The following is a 17297-nucleotide window of genomic DNA, read 5'->3' on the forward strand; positions in this document are numbered from 1 at the left end:
ACTTACTTACTATTACACATATATAGGGCCTTCTTGCCTTTCTAGGCACCCAAGGACTTAACTGGTAGACCAATATATGGTAGACAAACACTGTTGGCAACTCTACTGTATAAATACTAAAACAAACAGTCTTATAAAATCAGCTTTTGCCTCATGATAAAAACTACATGGTTTCTAATGCAGTCCATATGTAAATTGTGATAAATGTGAAATTGAAACTTGACTGCAAGTGTCCCATGTTAAATATGATATTGTTCAATTTTGTCCTTTTTCAGAAAATTAACATTAAATATTTACATGGCCCATAATTAGCCCTGGGAAACTAAAATAAGGAGAGATCTTTCCCAACAGAATTGTAGCAGTTAATTTCTGTTTATATGAATTAAATGAAATGGGATACTATATAAATTTGAATACACACATAAATATTATTGTTAACACGTTATGGAAAACATTATTGCAGGTAGGCATTTCAGTAAGTATGACACTGAATTATGAAATATTTTTTTGTAATAATGGGGTACGTGATTAACTTTGCAAAGGTAGTTGTAAAATAACATTATTATAGCATTAGCTGGCCAGGACTGTAGTTACCAAAAAGCTGTTTAATCACCAACCAATCAGCACTCAGTAGCAGTATTGCTAGTTAGACTTTTTAAACTTTTAGTTTTTAACCATTAAGCTTCATTATTCTCCATTAATTGAGGGCCAAAGGTGGTTTTGGGGTCCAAATATCTGTAATTTAATTTCTGATTGGTGCAAATGCTAATTCACTGCAACAAAACAAAATACACAGAAGACACAAAGCCTGATCACAACAATGTTTAATGGTAAAATCAAGATTAAGAAAAGATCCTCGAGGATAACAGTCTTCTAAGGATTATGATATACAGTGCTGTGTGTAACTATTAGCGTTATCCTGATCTTATGTCACTAATGGTTCGCATCGCACTCGGGAGTTGATGGATCTATGTCCGGTGCTCTGGAAACTGTTGGGGTGATGGACTCCTTCCTGGCGCTCTTCATTTTTGTTTTTTTAAACTCCAAATAAAAGAACCTTACACGACTACTTTCTCCAATCAAAAGCACCTCAACATAAAAGGGGTTACACTAGGGAGGGGCATTCCCCAGACTACTGTAGCGCCACTCTGGGTACTATTATTTCAATTCAATTCAAGATTACTATAATCATATATCACTTTTTAACAACGCCAGCTATTAGAAAACAGATTTATAGAGCTCCGGGTCCACGCCTCTTTTGAGCAAGCGAGTTGCGACAGTGGCAAGGAAAAACTCCCTCATATTAACAGGAAGAAACCTTGAGAGGAACCTGGCTCAAAAAAGGAACCCATCCTCCTTGGGTCGACACCGGATAGCTAACAACTCGATTTAGCCACATTACAGATATGTAATCGATGGCATCTATCTTTTTATGGCACCACCCTCTGCTGAACTGAATTTTAGATTATCTAAAGTGCTGAAGTCCTCTAATGGTCAAATGAAGATGTCATGAAGAAGTCCTGGCAACACATAAAATGAAAGAACCAGACAATTACAATCTTATAAAAACTATTAGAATATAAATTAAAATTGATTTAACCAGCTTGAGCAGTTTTACCTGGCCAGGTCGTTTTTCGGAAGGAGCACCTCAGGAGTTGTGCAGATTCAGATATGACTGAACTGAAAGGCACAGATGTAAAAGAGATTAGAGGCTTTATTACTAACATCCCCACAACACCACTTATAAACTGAATTTTACTAAACACCCACAATTCCCTAGGACCTACCTTCAAGTTTCTGCATCCTCTCCCTTTCCTCCTGGCACTCATGCAGCTCCTCCATCACCTCCAGGTACCTCATAAGGTGACTCTTGGGCCAGACCAACTGCTGCACCTCCTGTCCACTGATCTCCTGAAGCATTTTTAGTTTATATGCGTCCCAGGCTATGTCTTCATCTTCAGTGCTGGAGCTACAGAAAGTGAAAATGGGAAAAATGTTTAAGGCTGCAAAAAAACCCTTAATAAATTAATACAGAGCATGTCCATGTTGTACGTAAAATATGACAAGGTGCCTCAAACAAGTGTTAAATGATTAATATGTCACTGTGTGGGTTATATGTACGCAGGGCAACTAACTGTTGGGTCATCTGTGGAAAAGTATGGCACAGACAAACCACTTACCTGCTCATCCTCTGTTCTTTTAGAACCTCCCCCTCTTTCAGCTGTTTAATCTGCTCCATGTCTTTGTTCAGCTCCCTTCTCGAATACTCAATATTATTGACTGTTAACAAACATCACATTTTCTATTTGTTATTTCACATTAAATCACAACAAAAAAAATCATCTGTTCTTGCTCTGTAGCCTAAACACTTCACAGTACTTCAGGATTTCTAGTATTGTATTAAATATTGAGTTTTACAGGACTACTTACCCACATCAGCCGTAAAGACCATCTTTAACATGAAACCAGCTAGTATATCCCAGATGATAATGAAGATAATAATAGCGGTGTTTGACAGCTCTGGAACTTTCCATGTGTCTCTCATTAGGGCGTGCCAGTTATCTCCAGTGAACAGAATGAAGAGGGTGGCGACGGCATTGCCAAGGTTTCTGTAGAGCAGAATAAATAAACAAGGCCATAATAAAACACTGAAAGGCTGGCAATGATACACTATTATCAAAAATGATATGTTTTAGATATAGGCAGATTTGTCAGACAACGTTCCAGCAATAACGTTTAGAATGAAACAAAGAAACTAGAATACTCTCTTAAAAAGCAATCATTTAATTTCAGTAATGCATATTTTTTCAAAGATGTGTGTGAGGAACCTTTTAATGGTTTTAAAAGTTCAAAGTGTATGGAAATGTCCTTCACAATCACATCTTTTTATCAACAATGGTTCCCTATTATTATTATTATTGTTAAGAGTATGGATTATTGAAACCACCCCATCATTAACCTTTATCTAAGACTGAACAATGAGAGGTTGTCTGCCAAAGAGTTGATTCAGTAGTGGGGCTGTGCATTACTGAATACAGGCATGATCTATGAGAGAATTCAAATATTAATAAAAAATGAACCTACTTGAAGTTGTTCTTGTAGATAAGATCTTCAACGTCTGAGTTAGTGTATTTCTCAAACAGGACAATCCCCACCACAGCGTTCAAATATCCGCAAACAATTATAAGCAGAAATGGGGCCATGGCGCCCTGCAGAAAACACATGAATAAACACTTTCAGTACTTATCATTCACAGTACCTATAACGACATTGCATTTTTTACCAAATGTGTTTTACACCCAACCTTTAAACTTTGCATGATGATCATCGCTGTAAGTCTCAACGCTTTGATTCTTATGATGAACTTTAGTACACGAAGGATCTGGAGCTGGCGGAGAATCATCAAAATGCCTGAAGTGTTGTCTTTTTCAGTGAGAACTCCAATGATCTCTGGAAGGATGGACTGATAGAACAAAACATACAGAAGTGGTAAGATGATCTAAAACAACACAAAAACACACACAAACACACACGCACACAGTGTCACAATTCTTACCATGACCGTGATCGTAAAATCAAAAAGGTCCCATTTCCTCTTCCAGAACCCCCAAAAATCTTCCACCCATCTAAGGATCAGCTCCAGGATACACGCAGCAGTTATGCCCCAATCCACCACATTCAGAGCCAGAGTGATCTTCTGCGAGGTTGGGTCCGTTTTTTTGGAAATTTCTGAGAGGACAACCAGCACGATGACGTTCACCAGGATCATAAATGTCATGAAATTCAGAAAGAATTTACCTAAAGACACACTGGTTAAGGACAACACATCCACGGCTCTCCTAGTGAAAATACTGCAACTGAACAAGGCCACGGTGATTGACCTTCAACACAACGCTCTGCTGTGGGTGGTACAGTGTACAACACTCCAGCTGATTAGGGCTGGGAAATAGGTGATATTTTATTGTTTTGTAATACAAATTTTGCTATCATGATTCGTGATACACAATATACCTTTCTAGCACATATAAGACTAAGACTAAATATGAGATAGCATTTTAACAGCTGTTCTTAAGAATCTGCTGGTGCATTTTGTCAGTCAGAAACCTGTTATAAAATAAGTGAATGTCTTTGAATATCATAATACAATACCATACTGTACTGCTGAGGTTCATTAAATAAATAATAAATGCAGATATAAAGGATACTTTCCAGGATCCGGTGTGCAAAATCGCGCATGTTTTTAGGCAAGTGGTTCTTCATTGTAGAAGTTATTGATAGTCGATTTAACTCAAACGACGACTCTCGATCTGAGTTAGAAACTACAGGACAGCTCTCCTGCTGTGACTGAAGCTCTACTGATGATCCTGTCGCTGATTCTTGGTGAAGAACGGTGAGCTGTGTGACGTCATAATGCGCGCGTTCGGAACGCCACTGCTGATGTAACCATGGCGACTGCGGGGCTAGCTGGTTAGCTAGTTTGTCTGTGTGTGTTTTGTTTACATAGAAAGTACTATAAACAGTGCTGTATAAAGTCTGTGGTTGTGTAAGATCTTAGAGCGGGGGTTCGGGGTCAGCGGATCAGCGGACAGATTTTACCGCTCTTGTGTAGAGCTGAGCTCCTCAGTCCAGCGCGGAGCTGAGAGCTGGAGCTCCATCTACCGACCGAGCAGCAGCTGAGAATAGGTCCGGGAGAGAGGCGCTGAAACACGGCCGCCTCTCTCTCCCTCTACCGCCCCCTCTCTTTCTGTCTATCTAAACCATAATAAACAACAGAAGGTGTTTTAAATACAGTTATAATAATTACAACTGTAAGTTAACCATTTTTACCTTCAAACATTACAAATACCTCATATTATGCTCTTCAACAGAGACATATGGAATATATGGTAAACGCATGTTAGATTTTAATGAAGAAACAAGTTTTATTGTTTATTTGAAATTATTTCTCTCTTTCTCTCTCTCTCTCTCTCTCTCTCTCTCACACACACACACACACACACACACACACACATATATATTTTATATACATCTCTGGAAAAAAAAGAGACCACTTAAAAATGATGAGTTTCTTTGACTTTACCAAATTGAAAACCTCTGGAATATAATCAAGAGGAAGATGGATGATCACAAGCCATGAAATCAAGCTGAACTGCTTGAAGTTTTGCACCAGGAGTGGTATAAAGTTATCCTAAAGCAGTGTGTAAGACTGGTGGAGGAGAACATACCAAGATGCATGAAAACGGTGATTAAAAACCAGGGTTTTTTCACCAAATATTGATTTCTGAACTCTTAAAACTTTATGAATATAAATTTGTTTTCTTCGCATTATTTGAGGTCTAAAAGCTCCGCGTCTTTTTTGTTATTTCAGCCATTTTTCATTTTCTGCAAATAATTGCTCTAAATTACAATATTTTCATTTGGAATTTGGGAGGAATGTTGTCCGTAGTTTATAGAATAAAACAACAATGTTCATTTTAGTTTGGCATATATTAGTATATTTCACCCTAGCTATTACACAGTGTAGCTTTTACTGGTGTATTTCTCTGGAATAGACTTTGTATTGCTGTATGAGCTGCAGTATATCAGTCCACTCTGTCCCATGAGCTTGAGTGGCCATTATGGTTTTATGTTGCTCGTGAGGATTTTTTCATGGCCAGATGCTCTGCATTTTCTTTTACACACAGTACCAGTCAAAAGTTTGGGCACACCCTCTCATTCAATGTTGTATTAATTATTTATTTAATTAATTTTCTACACTGTAGATTATTTTTTATTTTAGTTTTAAATAGAAGTCCATACAGCTAGTGCTGTTTGTTTCCAGCTAACTGGAAGGTGCAGACTCAGAATAAAAATAATAATAATAATAATAGAGATGCTGTTGGCCCTATTACTGTCAAGGGAGTATCACAGTGATCCTAAAACTATTACTGTGAGGTAAGTATGCTACATAATGCTACTTTAAATATTTGTATGCAACTGACAGTAATGACATTTTAATTAGCATTTAGAATATCACACAACAACCTAATCAGTCTAATCTTTGTGAATGTTTGTAAACCAGTGAGAGTTAGCATATTTCTGGTGCCTATTCCTCCTGTAGTTTACCACCTGAATCTCTCACAACTCTCAACTTATCTTCCATTGTGTAATCTCATCCCCAGCCTGTGAACGCACCCTGACCCAGTGAGCCCAGAAGTTAGGACAGGCTGATGTAGGTCAAATCTGATGTCGGTCATTCATGAGCTCTTTATTAATAAAGTTAAAAGCCAGCTCTGTATTCTGCTAATCTGGCATAATGCATAATCCCAGCGACAGAGCTATGCCCAGGCTTTTGTTCCTGCGTACAGGCCTTCATATGGCTGAGTGTTTTAATATTAAAAGCTCATTGCAGGTAATAAGGACACATGGGGGGAGAGCTGTTCCATTGTGTATTGTGTTTATTTAAAGATACAGACATTTAGATCTGTAAAGATCCATGTTTGTAAGTGTATTACCGCTATATTGGAAAATAACCTTTACATTAAGTGAAGGTTCTTTATACATATTACAAAAATGTTTTTAATGGAATTAAAAGTGGTTATTTTATGGCAATTCTGAAAATAAAAACATTTTAGTTTCCTTTCATATTGAACTGTTTATTTCTCAGTTGAAGCAAAATAAAAATTAAAATAAAAAATTGTCCACCAGATGGGGCAGTAGCTCTGAACCACTGCGTTTCTATTGGTTTCTCATAAGATCCATAATAAAGGTGTGTCAGAAGGCACAGCGTTAATCAATATAGTATTATTTGTATTACACAGATTAAGCCAAATGTCAATCAGCTATACACAGGGGAGAGAAATGAAATAAGAGGGAGTAGTAAAAACATGCATATAATAAAAACTAATTAATTATACAAGAAATAAACCACTTTATAATGTAAAAAAATGTGGTACCCAGTTTACAGTACCAGTCAAAATTGTGGACACACCTTCTAATTCAGTGTTTTTCTTTATTTCTTTATTTAATTAATTTTCTACATCATCGATTGATATTAAAGACATAACAACAATTAAGGCATACACATAGAATTATGTATTAAACAGTAAAAAAAAAGAGTTTGTCCTTCACAATCCCCTGACCTAAACCTGATCAACTGAGGTATGGATTTGGGATGAGCTGGAGCCTCATAGCGTGATGAAAAAGCACCAACTATTGTTCAGCACCTCCAGGAACTCCTTCATTCAAGACCTTGAGAAAACTATTCCAGGTGACTTTACCTTATGAAGACACTTAGATTATAATACCAAGAGTTTGCAGATCTGTCCTTAAAGATAAATGTGCTACCTAGAATAATCTACAGTATAAACATTTTCTGATTTGTTTAACAGTTTTTGTTTACAAAATAAATCTGCATGTGTTCCTGTATAGCTTTAATATCTTCAATATTAAATATATTCAATAATAAATATAAACATTTGCAAAATAATATAGCACATGACCTTAGCTTACACCTCATCTCTCACACTAGAACTTTAATCATGGAACAGAAATTACTCTAATGTTCTTGTGCAACAAATATACTTTACTTTGTTATAAATTAAACACTTCTAAGCATATCATTGATACTGTCAGTGCCTAATGAACACTGACCAACTGGAGTTTATAACGGAAAGTGTGTTTTGTCCTGTTTCACTGGATGAAATGCAATACTTATTGTATATAAACAATTTCAGATTTTTTTGCATTTGAAAATATGAATTTCATGTATTGTGAAAATGTCTTTAAATAATGTAATACAATCATTAATTACATAATTACTTTAATACAGCACATGCTCTTATTGAGGGATAATAATAAAAAAAATATTTAAAAAATTAACATTTAGGAATGTTGTTTTATCAAACTGTCAAAAGTAACTATACAAACTGAGACGATTGTGAATATTTAATGAATATTTGTTATATTTGGATGCAAATTACTCTAACAGAGAAACTAAGTTTGGAACTATAATGGAAATCACACAATCCTGAAATTCCTTTAAGATACTTTGTCAGGCTTTTATTGTGGCCTTCAGTTATTTCATTTTTGTCCTCAGTAGAGACATCAGTGAAAAACATGCTCTGTATGGGTTGAGGTCAGGTAAGAATATTCCATTAGTTTTTTTAGATGCTGTTTGGATGCTTTTGCAGTATGTTTTGGTCTTTTTCCATTTGTACACAAATGATTCTTGGTTTCATCTGCCCAGAACATTTTGTTCCACAGCAAAGAGCTCCTTTTTTCTCCCAAGGAAAGAATTTTGTGTTTGTGCTCTTTAGTTGTCCTTCATAGTTTTCAAGGCTGTGGTGGACAGAAGAGCAGAGAAAATAAATTTAGACCTCCAGGTCATACAGTTCATACAGATCTTTCTGTTAGGTAATAAAAGCAACCACCACTGGGTGTTCTTTGATGTTTGGCAGCCAGTCTGCATTTGTCCAGCTAATCTAGGCTTAATCTAGGCTTACTTAAGCCTAAAACGATAGAAGGAGTGTGAGAATGTCAGTCAGTATTACCAAATAAAAGAATGCCTTGTCTGTGTTAGAAATGTAGATGCAAAGTTTTAGAAGTGGCCTGAAGAACAAGAACAAAACAAAAGGGCCATTTCAGTGTTGCAAATACTATCAAATACTGTGTTAGCATAGGCATGCCGGATCCTAAACATGTTTTTAATACTGATTTTTATCATTATATTGACTGATATTATTTCATTAAGAAGTTATTTCATTCATACATTTATTTATCACATGTACAGTAAAACACTAAGAATAAAACAAAGACAGGATCGATTGAAATATTATTTAAATAGATTAAAAAAATGTCCCGCCCCCTTAATGTACCTAATAATTTACCCGAAACACTTTGTCTGAAGCAGGAAGTTACGTTTCCCCATAACTTTTTTCCCCCACATACACGTTACAGTATACCTAGGCTGCTAAGTTTCGCATATTGGTCAAATTTATCAAACTTGCGGTTTCTGAGGCTGGTAACTCTGATGAACTTATCCTGTGCAACAGAGGCAACTCTTGTTTTTCCTTTCCTGAGGCGGTCCTGGTGAGAGATAGTTTCAACCTGATTTTGATGGGGTTTTATTTAACTGCACTTGAGGATACTTTTAAAGTTCTTGACATTTTTTTGGATTGACTGACCTTCATTTATTTTTCTTTACTTAGTGGAGAAGTTGAGTAGCCATAATATGGATTAGATCATTCCTCAAAAAGGGCTATTCACCACCAACTCTGTCTGTTCACAACTTTACAACTGATGCTCTCAGTTCAGCACAGCTGTTAACAGAAAGCCATTCCAGGTGACTCTACCTCAAAAAGCTGCCTAGTTTTAAGAATATAAAAAATATAAAACACATTCTGGTTTGTGTAGCACTTTTTTGTTTACAAAATAATTACATATGATTTTCTTCATGGTTTGTATGACTTCAGCATAAAGCTAAAATGCAGAAAAAATTAAAATAATGAAAAACCACTAAGTTTAAGGTGTGTCCACACACATTTAGTTGTGTGCTTAATACAGGTGTTGTCAGTTATGCATGTAGTGTCTATTTGATAATGCTAAAACAAGCTAATGGCATTAATGACATCATTTTGACTGTCTGAAACATAGGAAATGCTTTATATTCAGGTAGGATTCTAAGACATGCGGTGCTCGATTGATATTCATTAATCAGGTCTTCTGTTTTTTTGGGCTATAATGTTAACAGCTAATGACAACACAGCAAAATACTTGTATATTGCAGAGAACTGCCTTGTAGGTGAGATAGGTGAAATAGGCAGCAAGGCATCAGGTCAGCATTTGTCTTATTAGTCTTTTGACTGTTTACATGGTCACAGGGCCTAACCAGACCCTTCTAGATCACAATGTCTAAAGCTGTGCAGGCATTTAAAATTCCTCATTTACTTTTAATGTTTTAATCAAGTATAAAATATATGTAATAGATGGCATTACAGCAGCACAGCAGGAGATAATGCCTTTCAGGATGTACAGTATTTGTGGTTAACACATGACACTATGGATTGAGAAGGTTAAATGCCTACGTAACATCAGAAATTAAGCATTCATCCATCTGATACCTAATATCTTCTATCTATCTTGTCTCCCCTGAACTTGAATGATAATATACAGTATGTGACCTTGCCATGAGCACGCTGGCTAGTGTTCAACCTCACATCACAACTTATACGGTGTGAGTGTGGGTATTCCTAAGCCGTGACTTGAAGCAACACTTCATGATCAGTTAAATTAAACATACCGCTACCCCATAACATTTGGCATGTCAGTATATTTCTAAATGATATTGGCTGATTTTAGCTCCTTTTTAAATGCTCTGTCATTTTCCATTGCCATTTTATTTTATTTTTTAGTGCTTTACAGAGAGACTAGCAGACAGCTTTGCTGTGCCAGACAGAAGTTGATCCACCTGAGGAAAAAAGTGCATTCTGGCCAAATACACAGTTCGCACCAAAACAGCCTATTGAAGCAAATCTCTCCTAAATCCCTAACCCACTGTTCAAGCATCATGAGCTTCCCTCCGAATCTCCAGTGCCACAGTGTCAGATGATGCACTCTTGTGTCTCCTCAGTCAGACAACAGCAAGTGCCTCTGTTTACTGCTGGTCCAAAGTGTGCCATGTGTCTGTTTTTAGCCACAGTCTTACAGACAATCCTCTACTGGTGAAAGACGATGAGTAAACGGAGGGAAGGAGAAGTATTGAGTCATCCGTCACCGAGGCTTCGGTTTGACTGGTGTGTTTGGAGCGTGACGTTTGGCCCTGCAGTGTTTGGGCCCATGACTGCCATGCTGGGATCAAAGCCACACACACTCAGAGAGAAACAGAGAGGGGTAGAAGGCCCAAAGCTTAGAGAGCGCAGCATGGGCGGATTAAACTCACACTTTCAGAAGCACTGCACGGCCATGCAGCAGCAACATTGTTTCTTTCTGTCTCTGCTTCTCTGTCGGGGAGTGATGGGAGTACTGAAATCATTCTACTTTAATTACTGGGTGATTAATTTTGTCTGATCATGCTCTCAGGAAACAATAAGCTTCTTGTTAGCCAGATTTCCATCTTAATGTTTTGCAAAAGTTACGCGCAACTGTGAAAAAAATAAAAAAATAAATAACTTGTGTTTCCATCAACTACAGTTGTACATAAAAAACTGTGAGCTACAGTTATTTAAGAATGACATTGAAACAAGCAAAATAAAGATATTTATATCTGTCCCTTTATAGAAGAACGACCTTAGCGGCCATTTACAGCCTTTTATTGACTGTTGAGTAGGTTGAGTTTGAGCAGTGGCCAAATTAATAAAAGTTGAAATCTCTGTGCCACCCAAACATCACCCAACACACATGTGGGAACACAAATGCACTTGACAGTTCTAGATCTGGGAGAGCAAAGTGCAGAGCTATGTGTTTTCAGTAATTTTTAGTCACTGAGCACTCACTCCAACTGATAAGAAAAAACTCACCATTGGATTAAACAAGCTGGACACTTGTGTTGAGTGCAGGGTAGTAGAGGGTAGTGTCCCAGCCAGGCTCACATGGGTGGAACATGGGCTAGGTGGATATCAAGTGGGTTTCAAGTAGGCATGGGCTCTGAGTATGTTTGTATGTGTGTTGTTACATCATTGCCAGAGTTCCCACCTGGCACAGAGGTTCTGGGAGTCTTCCATATTTTAAAAGGGGCTCCCTGATGATCGCAATTTATATACAATATCCCGGAAATCATCTTTCAGAGCAAGTGAAAAAAGGGCAAGAGAGGAAGGCACACACACACACATAATGAGAGAGAGTTACAAATAGATTTGTAGATTTGATTTGCCTCTTGCTTACTTGACAATGAGATCTCTGCGTGGGTGGGAATTTCAGCGTGAGAAAAAGAGATGCAGATACAACATGTCATGCATCCATTAAACAGGAAATACAAAACCTCAAACCACAGACTACATTAAGTCCATCACTGCTGGATAGGGGTGAAATAATGAGATTACCTAAACAATGACTCTTATAGTACACACACACACACACACACGGTGGGTTAAATTACTGCAGAAAGCATGCTGAGGTGAGTTTAAACAGGATTCACTTTTTAATTAACATTGCTAACATTAGTTAAACAAGCTGGCTAGGTGTCAAGGAGATACTGTATACTCTAAAAAACAGAGGTATGATATGAGTACTTTCTTGTACTCAAAGGTACACTTTTCATAACTGTACCCTCAAAAGGTATAATATTGGTCTTTAGAGGGTCAAATGTGTTCCCTCTGTAGTACAAAGTCATTCCTAACAGCAGAAGGTACAGATTTGTACTATTTAACAGGCCAAAAGGTTATACCTTTTTTTATTTAAAAAGCAAGAAACTACATTTTTATCATGTCATTGACACATTTTCAGTTAATAATAATGTTTATAAGCTTTATAGTCTTTACTGGTACAAAAAACATTGGTACATTGGTAAAAAAGACTTTAACTGAAAGGTACTCTATTGGACCTCAATATAAGGTACAAGCTTTGTACTCTCTTTAGTACAAATCTGTACTTACTTTTCTTAATCTGTTATATTATAGAGTAAGTACATATTTTACTTAAACATATATAGATATGTTTAATGCTTTAGCCATACAAACAGCCAAAAATAGGGTACCTAATAAGGCAGTATAAAGTAGTAGAGTGAGTATATTTTACTTTAGAGAGCAAAGAGTAGTATAGGGTAGCATAGGACAGTATTTACACTGTATGCCACACTGTATGAATAAAACAATTGATAAGGTATGTCATAGTTTTTACATTTTTCACACTTTTCCACCTCATCACAACATAAAATTCTTTTGCCAATATTTGATATCCAAAAAATACATACAAGACATAAGAGAAAAAACAACGAGTTAATAGAGGTAAATACATTTCTGCAATACTAAATAGTCCTATGTTGAAAAAGTAATTACTTACTGAGCTGACCAAATTTATTTGATAATAACAGGCTTGTTGAATCTGAACATTAAGTTTTTTTAGACTGTTTCCCAGCAGTGTGTAATACACTAAAAGGTCTGAACAGGTAGGACACTAGGCCACAATTAAAACTCAGTTCTGTCAGAGTTTTTTTTTTTTAAGTTTTTGAAGTATCTTCTGGAAAGGGTTACGAAACTAGTTATCTAAGGCTCCAGGACTCCAGCAAACCACAGTAAGAGCCATTATCTCTAGATTGAGAGAATCTGAAACAGCGGTGAATCTTCCCAGAAGTGGCAGACCTACCGAAATTCCTCCAAGAGTTCAGCAATGACTCATCCAGGTAAGCACAAAAGAGCCCAGATGGACATCGAAATACCTACAGGCCTCACTCATCTCCATTTAGCTAGCCTCCACCTTGATGACAGCCAAACCATTAGCTGTAATATAACTGAGTTAAAAGGAGAACTTTTTGGAAGCCAGGAACTCAACATATCTGGTGTAAATTAAGGCATCATAACAATTAAATAAAAAGAACACTCATCACCAGTGTGTGATCTGAACTTCACTGTCACTGGGTTATTTAAAGTGATAACAATCAATTTAAAATAATGAATCAAAACAAAATTCTGTGATTAATTGCATTAGACTAAGCTTTAAAAAATATATTTAAATGTAAATAAATGACTATTCGTTTTTTTGGTGGTGTCAATCTCTTTACATCCCTTAATAACTATATAAGTTACTACAATTACTGTGATACAATTATGATTTTTTTTTCATATCCTTGTACTTTATTTTTGAGACGAGGAGCCTTTTTTTTACATAATATCTCAGGCTGGTTTTGATGCCTTTTTAAATTAGAATATTTTAATGAGCTACTGAGTTACTGAGATTATTGGAGAGCCCTACTTATGAATCAAGATAATGAGCCAAACCACAGGAGCCAGTCCACCTCTGAATTTCTCAAAAGAAAAACGTATGTTAATGGCGTCATCCAATCCTGACTAATGTCTTCCATGTGGTTGCAAAAAAAGATTTAGTTTAGGAGTAACCCACATTGCTGATGATAGTTTTACTTCACTCAATTCTTTTAACATTAAAAGTGCAGTTCTACCAGCACATCTAACTTCCTTAATGATAGTTAACCACATTTGCTATTTTATGGTGAAAAAAAACCCGTAACCAGGTTTGTATAATGTCTGTACAAAGTATGACCAACACCACCACATTATCAATACTATTATGATGAACTGGCAAGTTCCCTAAAAACTCCAATATATCCAATATATCAGATATTCACTTCATTCACAAGTGTAAACCTCACTTTCTTAAGATAAAGCAGAATAACATTTTTACCCATAAGAGCTCAGACCCACTTCTAAATATTGATACCAAATTAAAAATTACATAAAAAAAAATTCAGTGAGCAGTTCATGCTACACATACTACAACCAGCCAGCAGAGGTGCTAGACCTGTGGTGGCTTCAGATTGGAGACATTGAGCACCACCAGTTCTTAGGTCTTAGATCAATTACTTTATCTCACAAAAGGTTTTTATCTCTAAAAAAATAATTACATTACATTTTGTATAAAGATATAAAACCATTTAGGGTAAGACGCATGTAATAAAACCATGAACCAGAAGAGTGTCAAAAACTTTATCACAGCACCCATCAAAACACGATGTGGTGAAATCAGATAAATCTGACTTTTAGCGCTGCTACAGTATGAAGAGCTTTAACAACACAGCAAACCGCTACTTAACCTGGGGAAAAATACTGCAGCCAAGACTGAGCAAATAAAGAAAAAGAGCTTCAAAGAGCTTAAATTAATTTTGGATCTTAAGTTTATTTTACATCAATATCAAGATATCCATCAACATTTTTTGTCTATTTTATACACCCCAAGCTGTCACTATGATACAAGGATCACCTGTTGAAATCCCACATCATATTGTATGGCATCAGCAACCAGAGTCCGAGAGAGCACAAACCTTGCTTTCTGGGTCACTCGTAATTTGGTTGTGGTCACAACAGGTATGTGATTACTTTCCCCCCTAGTGCGCTGGCTGCTCAGTGATGCTGCCTTAGTGACAGATTTAAAAGAGGAGGTGTCTGGCTTTACATACTGTATATGAGAGAAGCCATGTTATAATGCTCACAATACTAGTGATCTCTAATCTAATTAATGCACGGATATGTTTTTTAAATATTCATAGTCAAATCTTTGAGAGGCCAGAGTTTTACACCACTAATTTGTGAGGCCTGAGGTTTACTCTTCCATAAATCCCGTTGTCTTCAAAGAGATGGCGAGGAAATTGAAACGATAGCTCATTCCCTTACTGTGCCTTACCGCAACATTTTTTTGACAGGCAGTACAGGCAGAACTGTTTCATAGCGCTGCTTGAAATAACACACTGGCTAATGCTATAACATGGCACTCTCGAAATAACCTTAATCACTGTGGTGCTGTAGATACAAGCCAGAAAATCTGTAGAACTGTGGAGTTATGTTAAAACAGTTTATTTTATTAACTTTTTCTGGGCTGTTTATAAGTGAAGCTTGTATTAAACAGTATGTTTAGCCATTATTGGTAAAGCTGGGCATACAACTCAACTAATTGCGACACTGATGCAGACAAATGTCTAGAGTCTTGCTAGAGTCGAGTTGCGGTCACGTCATCACGATCGTCAGTGTAAGGTAGTTAGGATATGAAAGTTCGTCTTTTTTTTCTGCATTCTGGCGTTCCGATAAAATGAACTGTGTTTAATATTATCGTAAGTCTTGAGACTTAGCTCACACAAACAGTGCCATGATCAATGTCAACAACCAATAGGAGAGCTACAGGAAGCCGCATGGCAAACGCAGGAACATTTGCAGAACTGGATATGGATAAGACTCCGAGCAATGGCTCGGAAACCACGGTTCTCCTGGAGCGTACAAAAGGAGGAGAGCCTGGTGGAGCTGTGGTGTGAGCAAGAGTGTCTTTTTTAAATTTTCCCATTAATAAACAAAATTATAAAATCTCAGAAAGAATCTAGTTGCAGTCTTGCAAATAGTGACCCTGCAAGATCCCCAGTCTTTGCAAAATCTTAGTCTGTGACTTATCTTTAGATGAGAGTGTGTCACTTTCTTCTCAAAGTCAACTAGTGTATGGTTAGCATAATCTGCAGGGTTCAAAAGTTTGCGGCTCCTGATTCATGTTCTCGGACTATATAGACAATGCTGTGATGTTACCTGACTGCTCACACTGTACATGCATACACATGTATCACTTTTGTATCTGGAACTGCAATGTCATAAAAGTAGAGGAACCCGAAAGTAGGGTGACGCTTACCTGGCAATGTGAGGTGTGAGAAACGAGCATCTAAAAAGAAAAGGTTACGTGGGCAGTACAGTGTCAATTCTAGAGGTAAGTAACCGTGCGTTACCCTCAAGAGAAGCCACCAGGATTTCAACTGGCTTGATTTTCTTTCAACCATATTTCTGATCAGGAGCTGATGCGAGGTTTTAAAATCACCTTTTGCTACCTCATCTATACTACTACACCATGCACAACAAACAATTAAACTAAAACTCAGCCCTATCCCAAAAATAGTATTGGGGGGAAAAAAGGTGCTCAAAATAGGAAAGTGGGGAAAAAAAAGAAAAAAGGATGAGCTCCCTCTTGATCAGAGCCTTAATGTTCCAGGGCTTGCAGGTATAAAAAGGTTTACTAGAACCACCAGATATTTGCTACAATGACTACTAAAAGAAGCATGCCAGGAGCGAGAATATCTTTTATGTTTCATTTGTAAACACAATATGGTGGCCAGCAGTTTCAGCTTTAGGGTATGAAACAGTAAGATTGTAGGTTTGCTACCCAAATTCAGCTAGCTGCCACTTTTGGGCCCTTGAGTAAGGCCCTTAACCCCCACAGTATCATGTGTTTGCTCGCTGCATAGAGGAATTAAATGCAGCACCCACATTCCACCTGCACAAGTGCTCAAATGTGGTTAATATGGTTGTGACATTCTTGTAAGACATTCAAAATATTATCCATCACAGGCACTTAACCTGTTTGTCTTAAAGTTCAAATGATCCCTAACAGCAGATCTAAGTCTAGGTCCTTCCATTTCAAAAATGCAAATGGTTTAGCACAGAGACTGTAAAAAAAGATGGATGCCGTTTCGCCGTTCCCATTCATTCAATGAAAATGAAGCCATAATCTTTCGCCATGTTGGCGATCCTGAAACCCGATTCTGCGCAGTAGAGACCAGAGGAGGGAAAAAGACTGTGGAGAGACAGCCTACTTATTTACATAACCCCGCCCCTGAGGGCTAC

At 37.1% G+C, this 17297-nt stretch overlaps 1 protein-coding gene and 1 long non-coding RNA gene across 2 annotated transcripts in view; both read right to left on the reverse strand.

Moving 5' to 3' along the window:
• Positions 1 to 807: 807 nt before the first annotated feature.
• On the reverse strand, positions 808 to 4532 carry LOC103039438 (cation channel sperm-associated protein 2). The gene is made up of 9 exons (XM_007256248.4): positions 4206 to 4532; positions 3557 to 3798; positions 3305 to 3463; positions 3085 to 3209; positions 2431 to 2609; positions 2181 to 2280; positions 1788 to 1969; positions 1619 to 1680; positions 808 to 1520 (listed from the first exon to the last, which is right to left on the reverse strand). The coding sequence occupies exons 1-8, from the start codon at positions 4258 to 4260 to the stop codon at positions 1649 to 1651; spliced, it is 1074 nt and encodes a 357-aa protein (XP_007256310.2). The 5' UTR covers positions 4261 to 4532; the 3' UTR covers positions 808 to 1520; positions 1619 to 1648.
• A 3486-nt stretch (positions 4533 to 8018) lies between these two features.
• LOC103027971 (uncharacterized) overlaps positions 8019 to 17297 on the reverse strand; it is a 30506-nt gene continuing 21227 nt past the window's right edge. The window contains exon 4 of the long non-coding RNA XR_455359.4: positions 8019 to 8319. This is a non-coding gene — a long non-coding RNA (uncharacterized LOC103027971). The remainder of the gene's footprint in view (positions 8320 to 17297) is intronic.

This window comes from Astyanax mexicanus, chromosome 9, assembly GCF_023375975.1.
Source record: "Astyanax mexicanus isolate ESR-SI-001 chromosome 9, AstMex3_surface, whole genome shotgun sequence".
NCBI lineage: Eukaryota > Metazoa > Chordata > Actinopteri > Characiformes > Acestrorhamphidae > Astyanax > Astyanax mexicanus.